Genomic DNA, 14,713 nt, shown 5'->3' with positions numbered 1-14,713 from the left:
TTACCTGGTATAATTTCTCAATTCCTCTGTTTGTCAAATGTAAATACCTAATATATTATCCAGGATCTCAAAATGGTAGCAATGAGTTTCTGAAGAAGCAAAAGCTTTATTGACTTATGACCCCGCATATCCTAACAATTTAATTCATTGTCCCACATAAAGCCCATTTATTGACCCATGGTTCCCAAATTAAGACCTCTTGCTATAGAAGAAAAAGTGTAAGATTTAGAGCCAGATTTTGGTTCAAATCCCAGGTCTGCAATCTACTCACTGTGTGCTCTTAGGCAAACCATAATCTGCATCTCAGGTTCTTCATTTATAAAATAATGATGATAATACCTCTCTTACAAGGGTGGACCCCCCCCCCAGTGAACTTCTGGAAGGCAGGCCCCTTGAGTGCCAGCTTCTCCCACTAGCTGAGTGTTCTAGGAACACATCTGTATCAGTGCACCAGCTGGTGGTGGTGTGAAAGGCTGCGTTCAGCTTCAGAGAATTTTTGTGAAGACTCTCTCAATGTGTTTGCCCATTTCACGATGGGTGATTTACGAGCACACCTGCCCACACTGCGCTGAGTGTTCAGCAGTTTTTGACCAAAAAACAACATGACCCCCATGTCCCACCCTCCCTATTCACCAGGTCTCGCACCTCGAGTGACTTATTTTTTGTTTCCCTGTATGAAAAAAGTCCTCAAAACGAAACACTTTGCTGACGTGGAAGAAGTGAAACAAAAAATGGCAGAAGCATTTAAAAGGCATCAAAAAAGACGAACTCAAAAACTGTTTTGAGCAGTGGAAAAAATGTCCTGATAGGTGTGTTGCATCAAATTGAGCGCACTTTGAAGGTGACTAAAGTTTAAACATGTAAGAATACACAACTTTTTGTAAATTGGGTCCCCCCCCCTCATATAAAAAAGTAACAACAATTTAACATTCATCATGTGCCAGACATTATGCCAAGTGCTCTACATGTATAATCTGGTTTAATGCACCCAACAACCCTGTGGTAGGTACTATTAGTTATTCTCATTTTATAGACAAGAAAGTCAAAGTTTAGAGCTAAGTAACTTGACCAAGCATGGTTAGAAATGGAAGAATCGGGACATAAACACACACAGTTTAAATTATAAAATTTCTATAAAAATATAGCTGTTTGTGACAGCTACTATACAATATTTTTTAAAATACTAGTTCTTGACATTAATTTAAAAAGCACTCGGAATATTTTGAACGTGGACATAGACCCTTTGAGCACTTCAAATTCTGTTAGCTCATTTCTAGATATTTAAGGGTGCTGAAGGAGTGGTCTGCCCATCACATTAAGTACTGTGCTGTTTTCTGAACGCCTGATACTTTGGTTTCTCCAAGAACTGGGAGAACAGACAGGCTTACTGTGTTTACTAAATTTCCTAGATGTCCTAATCTTGACCTGGTGAATGACAGAGGGTAGCACAATGAACATATGGTTGATGAATTCTAATCTGTAACTAAAACTGATTGATGTTCATAAGTATATTTCATCTCGCGTACCTTTCACATGACACGTGTGTAAGCCCATGTCTCACAACAGATAATCAAGCCATGAGGGCAGACGCTAACACACATATTAACCTTGACTATATTTAGGTGAAGACACAGTCATCACACAGCCTTTACATGCAGACTGATCTTTGCTGGAACGATACTCTAGATGCTTACTTTCTCAAATCCCAATTCGTGGGCTGAATTTGAAGCCTGTTGAAAAGCTTCCATTTGCTCTTGCTCATCATGTATGTCCCACAGAACATCACCAAAGTCGTCGTCTTCGGGAATGGAATCTTCACTCCCCAAACCCTCAGTCTCCAGGTCTGTGTCCTCAAAGCCTAGGACGTCCTGGGCACCAAGAGCAAGCACATGAAAACTAATGAAACACAGGAAAACCTTTCAGCGGCATTAGCACAAAGGCCGAGGTGGACTTCACCTACTGGGGGGACCGAGTCCAAAACCACGGCTGTGGTATAGTGCCTACAAGAATAAACTGTAACTATAAAAACACTAGTCTTAAAATAGAAAAAGAAATACTAAAACAATGAAGACAAAGACCGCTGTCTTTTATTAACAATAGAGTTAGAAGGGTACCTGACTCCCATGGGACCTGCTTTCTGAAAAATGTCATACAACATCTGTGGTTCTGTCTGGCTGATGATAATTTTAAAGGCTGTACAAATACTAAGAAACATGCTCCTTTGCATTTTTATAAGGATGTAATGACTTAGATGAGGTTCTTGACATCAAATATCTCTGTTGTGATCTGTAGCATTTATATCACTACAAATCTGTGGTCCTCCCAGGGGTGAAAATGGCAAGTATGTCCATCTCACTTGCTGGCACTTATTATGCTCAAGTCATTTTATTTAATTGGTCCTGAAGTTCAAATGGTTGTTCAGAAAATCAAAACTGATGATGTCAAAATTTATACTAAAGAACATCGTACAAAATGTGTTGCCAGAAGTCTTATCATTATGCTTTGGGGCTCACTCTTTTACTCCGATAACATATCTCCACACTTCTCAAGTTGGGCCCCCAGCCCCTAGGGGAGGTTTCAGCAGGTACGGCAACCACAGGCTAAACATGGTACATCTTCCTCTTGTGCCCATTTGACTTAAAGGTGAACGCTTATTTTTTTTTCATCATTATTAACATTTTTGCTGATACGTGATTTTAAATATTCTATGTTAAAAATAGCCCTGGCTGGTGTGGCTCAGTGGATTGAGTGCCAGCCTGTAAACCAAAGGGTCACTGGTTCAATTCCCAGTTAGGGCACATGCCTGGGTTGTGGGCCAGGCCCCTAGTAGGGGGCGTGTGAGAGGCAACCACACATTGATGTTTCTCTCTCCCTCTCTCCTTCTCTTCCCCTCTCTCTAAAAATAAACAAATAAAATCTTAAAAAAAAACAAACCACAGATATACCATCAAGCAGAATATATAATACTCATACATTTTCAAGGTAATACTTGAGACATCATAGAAACTTTCAGCTCCAGACACTTCCATGACCCCGAGAGGTCTTTTCACCCCTCTGTGTTGTTAGGAATAATATAGTAGAAAATTTTGGGGGGTTTTCAAATACACGAAAGTTGAAGGAGTGAACATTTTCTCTTACTTTTTAACTAGCACTTTGGTAATAAATATTATACTTCTCGGTACTGACGCATCAAACAGCATTGTGGGACAGATGAGAGAGAGAGAGATACACGGTACTAGTAATTCCGCAATGACCCACAGGACAAACCCCCACAGAAACAACGGCACTCTCCCTGAGCGTTGTTTTCAGAAAACAAGTGATTTTCTCTGGAAAACCCAATTTTATGGAAAGCAGCTTTAAATATTTTAGATGAAATCTTGCAGGGGATGCATATTTACCTGTTTAATAATCTTTTCCACATAAATATAAGTTTTATATACACCTTCTGCAGGATCTCCTGAGTGATCAATGATCTGGGGGGAAAAAAAGTTTAACATGAAGAAGAAAAAGCATTAATAACAGGAGGAAGTGGGGGTGGTAAACACTTTTCTAGTGCTTACGCGCCATAAACTGTTCTAAGTACTTTCCGTGTATTAGACGTTTACCCTCACAACGACCCTCTGAGGGGACCCTATGATCACTCCCATCTTATGGAAGAGGAAATTGAGGCCAGTTAAGCAATTTGTCCAAGGTCACACAAGGGATTTAGTGTGAACAATGCTATTATCTAACAGTGTGTGCTTTTTGCTTATGTGTCCAAATTTTGTCTACATATTTCTGTACAATTCAACATACATAACCTTCAAAATACATCAAAATCAATTTTTATGCCAGTAAAGTTAATTACACAAAACAAAAAAAGCAAAATACTATTTGGTGATGTACAACAGTCTTGTGAGTTTGCTGCAAGAAGGCCCTATCTGTAAAGAACATGAGTATTGCTAAAATGATTGACATTTGTTAAGATTAGAATAAGACAACGGTTTTAGAAAGCCTATCAGGTAAACTTCCATGATGGTTTAGCATGCATTTACATTTATAACATGGTAGAACCTTATTTTATCTTACTTTCATAAATTCATCCTTCTGGTACAAGAATTTGTAAAAGCAAGATTTATAGAATTAAAATAATAGAGATAAAGATGAATTAGCATCTTTTCTCATGAGGCCTGGTGGAGTAAGCTGATAATAAAAAAATGAAAAACAAAGACAGAAATGGTTCTGGGGATTAACTATAATAAAAAAGCACTTTTTTGGCTTAGGCTCTTTGGTTTAATGTTATGCTGGTCTCAAGCTACCTTTTCGATACTAAATGATATAAGAAAAATGCTTGTGCCCTGGCTGGTATGGCTCAGTGGAGTGCGCACCCGCCTGCAGACCAAAGGTCGGGACACGCGCCTGGGTTGCAGGCCAGGTCCTGGTTGGGGGTGTGCGACAGGCAATCAATGGTGTTTCTTGCCCTCACTTCCCTTCTCTCTGAAAATAAATAAATAAAATCTTTAAAAAATATAAAATAAAATAAAAATGCTTGTATTCACATTTGATCTTATTTTCTGGCTGAAATAAAGAGAACTAAAAACTTAAAAAATTCTAGAGTTGAAAAGAAAAAAAATCCTAGAGTTGTTTTCTATTGTAGTCTTAACATTATAAACATTTACCAAACTAACTCCGTGTGCAGTCAGGCAGAGCCTGCAATCTGCGTTCTGAAGTGCACCTCACCATCAGGGCAGGGGTGATCAAGTCCTTCTCCACTCACCAGTTTTTTGCTTTTCCCCATGCTCTTAGGGCAGGTTATTATAAAAGGGCTCCTCCTTACACTAATTCTTGGTCAGGGGTAGACAGAAAACCAAAAAGAGAGAAAAGAAAAAGAAGTTTGGAAAAAAAATCAGAAAAGAATCTGAGTTGTCTACTCACAGGTCATATTTTTTAGCCACATACTGCTATTTATTCCTCTTTCTCTCAAGGTTCACAATCTGTTAGGAAATCTGTTGACTCTACTGTTAAACTCTATCCAGAATCCTACCATTTCTCATCACCTCCTCTACATCACCCTGGTCCGGGCCACCAGCATCTCCCACCTGGATGACTACAACATGCCTCCAACTCTGACCTCTCCCACAAGCCCTAAACCACAGTCAGTTCTCAATTTAACAGCCTAAGGGATCCTTCTGAGAATTAAATTTCTTCTGCTGTTGCTGCTACAGTCCTCCAATGGCTTCCCATCTCACTCCAAGTAAAATAAAAACAAGGTCCTTAAAATGGTCTCCAGGGTTCTTCACGATCAGCCTCTTCTTACCTTTTCTACTCTTCTCACTCTGCCTTCCACGCACTCTGCCTGCCTTCCCCTCTCCGAACGTGCCAGATCACTTCCGTGTCATGGCCTTTGCTCCAGCACTCGCCTCTGCCAAGCATGTTCATAAAAACCAACCCTATGAATTTTACCTTGACTTTGTTGGTCTTGTTCTGGTTAGAAACTTGATCAATCCATTGCTGGACAGAATCAGAACGGACCTTCCCATCCTCCAAACGATGATAAATTAATCGTGGTTTGCCTTCAGGATTTTTCAGGAAAGCTTCTTCGCAGTCTTCCGACAAAAAGCTAGATTGGAAATCAGTATTTCTTTAACTCTACTGCACTGCAGCAACAAGCAGTCAGTCAACCTAAATGTCCATAATGGGAGTTACCGCAATGACAAGGGACCAAAAAAGGCCCAGGTGCAGAACAAGGGAAGCTTTCCAAAAATGCATGTTTTTATAGCTCTGTTCCAGCTTAGCGTTAAAATAGAACATGTTCATTACTAGATGGTGAGAGCGCACTAAATTAAATTTTAAAGCATATGTAACTTTTTAAATCTAATATAAAAAACTCTCATACTGTGAAACATGGCTCACAATGATGGATCAAATTCATGAGACTTTGCAAATAATGGAAAAGTTAGAAGCTTAAACTCCTGTAAAAAATTACAAAATTTTCAGCTTACCTTGGTAAACTTAAATGAATGAATAAGATAACTAATGAACTCTTCTCAATTTCCCACTTTCTTACAGTGAGGTATTGATTTTCAGTATCTATTGGAAAATGTTCGGCATGGAAAAAATATCCCATTGTCTCACACATTCTTTTAAGTTTAGGTGAATAGTCCTAAAAACAAGTTAAAACATATAAAAGCACAGCATATTTAACTACAGATCTAGTCAGTTCATACTACTTAAAATAAAGAAAGCATGCTTTATAACAGGTTATGTTGGATATTTTCTGATTAAAAAATATACAATCATATTTTTAAAAAATCTTTAAGAGAAAAGGCAAGTTTCTCTATAAAATGAAAATAATAATAGCTTAATAACTTGGCTGTTTCCTAGCTCAGAAAATGATAAAGCCTAAAACAATGGGAGAAAAATATTAGGTTATTTTGCTTTGGTATTTATTTTTATTACTATTATTCCAAGTGATTTATGTTTTATTGTTGTAAAGAATGAAAAATATAAGTCCATAGGTCTATATAGGAAAAAAGTACCCACCATGAAATATTAGAACACTAAACAAACATGTATAAAATAAAAACATTGGTCATAACAAACTAAGTTACTAAGTAATGATGACTCTCATTCTGCAATATATTAGTAATTCTTTCAACATGTGTTTGGGAATAACCTATATTCAGTTAGTGAGTGAAAACTTTGGTTCACAAAATATTAACCTTTTTACCAAAATTGAATAACATAAAAAAAAAAGCACTGAATGAACTTATTAAACAATCTGAAAGATGTTAATATACCAGGTATAGCATGTGACATGCAGATTTACTTAAAATTCAGTTAGAAAAAACAGACAGTAGTCGGCAAATGTTTTTTGTAAAAAGCCAGATGGCAAATATTTTCACAAATTAATAACAGCCTAACAACTTGGCTGCTTCAGCAGAGGTCTTTGTGGCCCATTCAGTCTCTGCCACAAGTTCTTCCGCCATGGCAGTGAGAAATGGCCACAGACAAAACGTAAACAAACCAGCAAGGCCGTGTTCCGATAAAACTTTATTTATAGACACTACAATTTGAATTTCATTTAAATTTCATGTCACAAAATATTATTCTTTATTTGATGTTTCCCAACCATTTAAAAATGTAAAACACAATCTTTCCTCCGGGTCATACAAAAGTAGACAGCCGGCCAGATTTGGCCCACAGGCTGTAGTTTGCCAACCCCTGCCTTACATCAACCCCAATGGCTGCTTTGAAAAATTAAAAGCCGTAACAAGGATTAAATTTTGTTATAACCCGGTACAGCTTCAAGGATAGAGCAGACAGATACTAACTAAAGCAGGCACTATCTACAAGGGACTTACGCATTGTGGAAATGTGTAATGAAGCATTCAAAAGCACAAAGTTCCAAGACCTTAACTTAAAAATACTGACAATAGTGAGCGAGATTTTCTCTTAAGACCAAAATGCTTCCTGCTCTTTAAGACATATAATTGAGTAGGTAGCAAACTACTAGGTTTAAATGTAGTAGAATCAGAAATAGGAAACAATATTACTTTATATTTTAAATCAGTGAATGCAGAATTTATAAATATCTTTACCTTAAGGAAAAGATCCATTTCAGGCTGGGTTTCATCTGTAGAAATGAGGTAACATCTGACAGTGTTACTCCATAGAGAATGTGAAAACAAGGGAGTAACTTGTAATAAACTAGCTACAGCAACATCCCAGTCATCTGAAAATAAAATCCTTCATAAGTTCATGAAAAAAATCACCAGAAAGCATCTGACAAGATTTTTAGAAAGTCAGGAAAAACATAACAGGCACTGAGAATGGAATCTGATCTCACGTGTTAATACTGGCGTAACTTTTAGAATAACATATTAGAAGGCAATCAGTTCCCTGACGTGAAATTCTATTCTGGGACTTAAAGCAATCAGTGTCACCAGTGGTTTTTGCTGGGGTGCTGGTGGTTTCAGTCAAATGTCATGGAATTCGGCCACATGGGCTGTTCAAAAGTCTGTTACTTGAGAAGAGCCTACATTACCAGGCTGGCCTATGGTTTTACCTACTTATTATTCTTGAATTATATTAAGTCAAAAGGAAAGTACGAGAATGGTGTAAAATGATGGTAACCATTTGCTATTTAGTGTGAAAACATTTAAAGAAATATTTAGCTAACTCAAAAGGCATAATTTAAAAAATACTTTTTATTGTGCTAATAGATAAATAATTTTACAGTTCTAAGAAAAAAGAGCAGAGCTACTTATAACATCCCAGATCTGCACTGGTACTGAAATTCTAAGTAGATCTTAGAGCTGTTTTAGATACCAAAGTATAAAAAATAATGACATTACTGTTGACTAAGAAAACTGCATTACATAACTGAGGTTTTGTATTCTACTCTGCAACCTGCTCTGACCTTTAACATCATCAAAGATGCACAGGGAACGACTAAAAACTACTATTTCTCAATGGCTCTACATTAGACTCTCATTGTTCAGCTCAAACACCTGAGAATGCAGGCCATCAGTTCAGTTATTGGAACACGAACGGACAGTCTGGCCATGGAGCACCACCCGATCCTGAGGTGAACAAGGTAATGTCATCAGCCCTGGTCAGTGACAGCACCAGGTCATGACGGTTTGACAACGGAAGACATCCAGTATACAGATCTCAGGTTCTGCTAATGGTAGCTGTCCCAGCACCAGATTTTAGTACATAAACAGTCACTACCATTAGCCACGGTAATCGGCAAATGGTGTGTGTTACCTCTGTTGACGTTTGCAAAGGGTCCTTCCACATCTATAGAACTGTGCGCGAACTCAGGGCCCCTGAAGGACTGCTGAAGCTGGATCATACTCCCTATGGAAGGTTCACTTCCCAAGGCGCCTCCCGGCCAATATTCACACTGGGTTCCAGCAGCTGTGAAAGCAAGAGATTTTATCTGAATGTTCAAAAACTTACCAGGCATAATGAACAAGATTTCTAATTTTAAAAAAAACTACAGTATTATAAATACAACATACATTTGAACTTTAATGATTGTGAAAGTACTTTGTCACCCATTTCTGCCAAGTTCTAAGGTGCAGGTTAATGTAATTCTGGTTATCATCTCAGTTTCAAAGAGGGAATTAAAAAGAGAAAGAAAGATGGAAAAAATTAAGAATACCGTGCAATTACAGATGATGTTTCACAGAACTGTACACCTGAAACCTATGTAATTTTATTAACCAATGTCACCGCCATAGCTTTAATTTAAAAAATAGCCCAAGGGGTTGTAATAACAGACATAAAAACACACCCACACAAAAATTCTAAAAAACTTCTAACTATATGGTTTAAATATCAATGTAAAATTTGAAGGAAAGAATTTCAAAGGGATACTATTACTTATTACTAGCACAATAGTAATTAATGTTGGTAATTCATTAGGCTGTAAGCTAAAGATGTACACAATACATTGTCTTTAATGTCCCAGAGCAACAAAATTGTTTGAATCTATATGTACTTATGTAAATTATATTTGCCAGAATACCTATAAAGCATCCTTATCTAATCATAAGTAGACTGGAGGTTGGGCTAAATTTCTGGCAAAACTGATACGATTATTTGTAGGTCTCTGAATTTCAAATGAGTGACATTCCTTCAGACATTGTTTGTTCACGTTTAAATTAAAATATGAAGAAAGACCTAGGAGGAAATATTAACTTGCCAAGATAACAATACCATAGTTTTAAAACACTGTACATTTTTAACATGTGTCAAATCTGAAATAACCACCAGGATTACTGTGGGGCATAAAAGCATCTTCTTAGTCACCGTAAGCCGATAAGAAACACTTCATTCCGCACCACCCTGAAAACTTAGTAAAGAAAATCCTAGAATGCTGGTCAGATTCCAAATGTACTAAAATACAGATTAAAAGGAATTATCAGTTGCCATACTTCACCCCAAAATGTATCAGTTTGTAAGAATATAATTAAATTTTTTTTAATAAATGGGAGTGTGTATTTTCCTACCACATTTAAAATAGAATCTTTTTTCTTTTTTTTTCAATATCAATCACACTTTATTAATTATTTTCTTGGAACACAGTAGACGCTTTCATTCTGTGATTCCAAGCGTTTCTTTCTTCTTTATTTTTAGTATTTTGTTTATTTTTAGAGAGAGGGAAAGGAAGGAAGAAAGAGGGGGAGAGAAACATCGATCGGTTGCATCTTGCAAGACCCTAACTGGGGGCCTGGCCTGCAACCCAGGCATGTGCCCTGACTGGGAATCGAACCAGCAACCTTTTGTTTAGCAGGCTGGTGCTCAATCCACTGAGCCACACCAGCCAGGACCAGGCTTTTCTTTATTTCTAGAAAAAAACATATTTCCTATGTTTCATTATAAAATAAAAACTTTTTGAATAGTTCACAAAACTGCGCTGGAAACTGCACAGAGAACTACCACGCAGACATTCTAACTGATAGTGGCAAAGACGACACCATTACGTGGAAAAACAACGTGACAGAGACTACGAACTGTCCACCAATATCCACTTTCCCCTTCTTCCTCTTATAAGAACCCCAAACTTTAGGTGGATACAAGGCTCTCCTTTTAATGATTATACTTTCCAATTATCCCAGGGGTAGTTCTGGCCAATGGGATTTGAGTAGGAGTAACTTGTATAGCTATTAGACTCTGCTTTTAAGGAAGGGAATGTTACCCTTACCTCTTCCCCTGGCTAAAGTGTAGATGTGACGGTGGCACCTGGGGGAGCTATCTTAGACTAGAGAGAGAAAAGCTGTGGGTTAAGGCTGGCAGAGCGACAAGACACAAGAAACCTCACCCCCTGACAACATGATGTACTTCATGGAAAAGAGCTTTTGTAAGAGCTGAGAACCAGAGAAAAAAAAATGCAACTCTACAACAGCAATCACTGGTAAGTAAAAGGATTCAAAGTTGGCTCTACAATAGCATCATACCTATACTGAAAGCCCAAGATATTATAAATAGGAAATACATTCACCAGTAACATCTGTACAGTTGTCATCTGAATCAGACTCCCCAGGATCAAATACTTGGATCCCCTGAGCTTGTAGCCTCTGAAGTTTGCTCTCCAACTCTCGTTTGGCCCTCAGTAAGTCCTGAATTTCATTCTCCTTGGTCTCCCTAAAAATCTTGGAAAGAAGAATTTAGATTTTGAAAATTTGCTATAATAAAAACAGTGTCTTCAACTTTTAAGGGGAAAATCTCTCATCCATTTGGTTCTTGCTCCCCTCCTTTGTAGGATGAATAACCTGAGTACCCCCGCCCCACTGGTTCCAGCTGGGCCGCTGGATGACAGCAGGGTGCATGTCCGTTCAGTGGGGCTGTCCTGTGAACTGTGAAACGGTTAGCGAAGGTGTCCCCCGCTTCCACTGAAGGCCAGGAATGCCCTCCCATTCAAAACATCCCCAAGCATTTCCGCATGCCTCCCCCCACAGAGAAACACTCCACTTCTTTTAAAAACCCTTATTAAAATGTTCACTTTTGTACCTTTTCTTTGAAACTATCTCAAGTTTATCAGGTTCAACTCAAAACTGTGAAGTGTTCTCTAGTTCTTAGAATTTTCATGACTCCTACATTACTTACTATAACTTTTATCACAGCATTATATGAACTTTGAATATAGGTAGTTATTATTCCCTATCATTTTGAGAATAAAAATGTAAGGAATACCTTGAATTGCCTCTTAACTTTATCTCTGTCATGTTCAAAGGTAGCTGCCCTCTCCATCGCTTGGTACTTGGCTTCCAAAGCGCTCTCCTTTTCCCGAAGTATCTTCTGGTAAGTTTTCTGAAGTGCCTGAAATAATTTACCTTGTTGTTTCTTCCCCAATTTTACATTATCTTACATACATATTATGTATCGGAATTTTAACAATTTACTTATCATTACTTTACCAATGATCAAGCACTATATACTGCCATTTTATTTAAACACATAATAAAAACATGCAAACATGCTTGAACTGTAATGAAGACACTTCCACATTAAGTTTTCCATAGAAAAGACTTTTTCTTTACTGTACAGTTCTTTTTTAAAAAAATTAATTCATTATTTTAGAAAGAGGGTAAGGGAGAGAGAAAGAGAGGGAGAGAAACATCAACGTGTCGTTGCCTCTTGCGTGGCCCCCTGAGGGGACCTGGCCTGCAACCCAGGCAAGTGTTTTGACTGGGAGTTAAACCGGCAACCCTTTGCTTCTCATGCCTGCTCTCAGTCCCCTGAGTTACACCAGCCAGGGCTCTTTACTGTACAAGTTCTCAATCTTACACCTCACTTACCCCCATCTTTCAGAGAACAAAAAGTATAATTTCTAAGCTTAACTTGAAAGATAATTCTGTAAGACCATGTGCTCCTTGTCCCCAGGTCTTATTCATCTTATCCACAGACCTCCTCCACTGCATGTCTGACAAAATGCATTAAATAAATACAGAAGACTTTTTTATGCCTAGGTATGTGAGAAAGTAATTAAAAAGGTTACATAAGGAATCAGTACTGGTAACAGGAGCAACCTGAGACTGCATGTGGCATTTGCCCACCCTTACTGCACTTGACACTGGTTCTCTTCTACCTCCATCTCACAGTTATTTCCAATGTGCAGAGTTTATTGGACAGTGGCTTGGACCCATGAAATCAGATACGTGAAATGCATACAACCATTTTGTACAAGCAAGTGCATTAAGAATGCTGGGGGGGAAAACTGGTAAGACAACAGATGCACTGCTGATAAGGATGTCTTTCCAGGGAACAAGTGTTGATGATACAACAGCTAATGTGGGGGGTGGGAGGATTGACCAGCATGCCTAGTCTAGAGGAAAAGAAGGCTTCCTCCTTTTAGAAAACTCAGTCTGAGGTATTTATTCAATTCCTGCTGTGACGCACCCAAGACACTTGGACTGTCCAGGAGTGTCTTCCATAGCAAAGAAGGAGAGTAAACAAACGACAGCTCTCAAAGGGGCCCCAAACCAATGGCACAAAGTCTCACAACTCTGATCACAGAAAAGAAACCTTTCGCTTTACATACTATTTTAACGAGTTAAAACAGATCTGCTACAGGGAGGTCAGGCTTTTTTTTTTTAGTAAATTAAATGGATTAAGGGAATTGGACTATACCTCAACCACAGCAAGTTAAGATGGTGACGATCAGGGGCTTCCAGAAAAATTCATTTTAGGGTCATTAAAACCCAAGAGCAATGGAACCACACAAAGAAACCGAGACATATATCCCACCTTAGAGGTCTGTAAAATTTTAGCGGAGGGGGGAGTTAAAGACTCCAGGGAAGATTTTGTTGAATTGTTTCAACAGATGGTATCAGAGTATTGTGTGTGTGTGTGCCCTGTGTGAACCTACTTCTCTAGGGCCCCATGGAGATTGGCATTTGCTGCTTCGGGACACTTTCAGGTTAATTGCTTCAAGGCCACTGAATGAATGAACCAGAAATAGAAAAGGGGTGGCATTAGTTAAGGAATCAGTTTAGACCCCAAGATAATATGCCCCTTCAAATTAATATGCACAGCCGTTTCTGCTCATCTTGCAAAACTACTTGGTTTGGAAAGGAGACAGGATGGGCATGGATCCGGGAACAGCTACGCAGTCAAGCGCAGGCCGCCCGGACCTCACTTCCCCAGGCGTGGAGGCCTCCCGGTTGCGCGCCCAAGCCCGGCGTTACCTGCAGCTCGGCCCGCAGCCGCTTGTTCTCCGTGTCCAACTTGGCCTCTCGGCGGCCCATTGACAGCAACTCCTGATTCTTGCTGACCCGGAAGATCTCATACTCCTTCTTCAGCCGCTCGTACTCAGCCGCCGCGTACTCTAGCTCCGGCACCGAAGAGCCAGTGGACTTGAAGCTAGCCCCCAGCAGCCCGCCGCCGCCCGCCCCGCGGTTCAGCGACCCCGGCCCGGCCCCCGCTGCCGCTGCTCCCGCACCCCGGCGGAAAGAGCTGCGCAGCAGGCGGGCCTTGGGCTTCACCTCCACCGGGATCTCGCAGGCCTCTCCACCGCCCGCCCCGTACGTGTCCTCGATTACCTCCCCGCCCGCAGGGCTCACGAGCGACGAAGCGGTCCCCATGGTGCCCAAAGCTGCCCCTACCTCGAATATTAGGAGGGGCGGGACACAGCAAGCGGGGCGGGTCCAGCGGAAGCCTACGGGCTGGGCAACCAGAGAGGTGTGGGGCGGGGAGAGGGGCGGGGCGAGAAGTATGGGGCGGGGAGAGGGGCGGGATGAACGGAATAGGGCGGGACAGCAGGACCAGGGTGGGCCGAGTGTTTGTATAGAAAGGGGCGGGGCGAGCGGCCGCTGGGACCTGCGCTGTTCTAGGTCGGGGCCTGCGGTGGAGCGCACACTCAAGGCTGCTCCTAGCTGCCCCCACCAGCTCGTGGTTCCCTGACTGGTGCGTACCCCACATTGAGCACGTGGTTCCCTGACTGGTGCGTACCCTACATTGAGCACTGGCTTTGGGCTTCCAGCTCCTACCCCTCGCTGCTGCTGTTTGTGTCCCGCGGCCGCCCTGCCAAAAGCGCTCTTCTCTGAAGGCAATTGGGAAATCTGAGGAATTTATAGAGCGCCGGGTCTGTGCCTCACTACGAGTCTCTTGGTATGCCAACAGTTGGAAAGTCCGGCAAGACAGAATACCAGCCAAGAAAAAGCTATTAGGCTTTGCAGCCTGAGACCACCAGGAACAGTCCTTACATGAGGTGAAGGTTTTT

At 40.3% G+C, this 14,713-nt stretch overlaps 1 protein-coding gene across 3 annotated transcripts in view; it reads right to left on the bottom strand.

Annotated features, from left to right (window-relative positions):
* Positions 1-14,114, bottom strand: part of NPHP3 (nephrocystin 3) — a 41,043-nt gene extending 26,929 nt beyond the window's left edge. For all 3 annotated transcript variants that reach the window (XM_045199733.3, XM_045199734.3, XM_045199735.2), the window contains exons 1-9: positions 13,680-14,114; positions 11,686-11,811; positions 10,994-11,144; positions 8,752-8,904; positions 7,581-7,714; positions 5,982-6,142; positions 5,443-5,599; positions 3,399-3,473; positions 1,695-1,868 (exon numbers count right to left, since the gene is read on the bottom strand). In XM_045199733.3, coding sequence (XP_045055668.2) covers positions 1,695-1,868; positions 3,399-3,473; positions 5,443-5,599; positions 5,982-6,142; positions 7,581-7,714; positions 8,752-8,904; positions 10,994-11,144; positions 11,686-11,811; positions 13,680-14,075 — 1,527 coding nt within the window. In that variant the 5' untranslated portion in view covers positions 14,076-14,114. The remainder of the gene's footprint in view (positions 1-1,694; positions 1,869-3,398; positions 3,474-5,442; positions 5,600-5,981; positions 6,143-7,580; positions 7,715-8,751; positions 8,905-10,993; positions 11,145-11,685; positions 11,812-13,679) is intronic.
* Positions 14,115-14,713: the final 599 nt, after the last annotated feature.

The sequence above is a fragment of the Desmodus rotundus genome, chromosome 8 (assembly GCF_022682495.2).
Source record: "Desmodus rotundus isolate HL8 chromosome 8, HLdesRot8A.1, whole genome shotgun sequence".
NCBI classification, from domain to species: Eukaryota; Metazoa; Chordata; class Mammalia; order Chiroptera; family Phyllostomidae; genus Desmodus; species Desmodus rotundus.
Note: the sequence above shows the minus strand (reverse complement) of the source record. Positions and strands in the feature narration are given on the sequence as shown.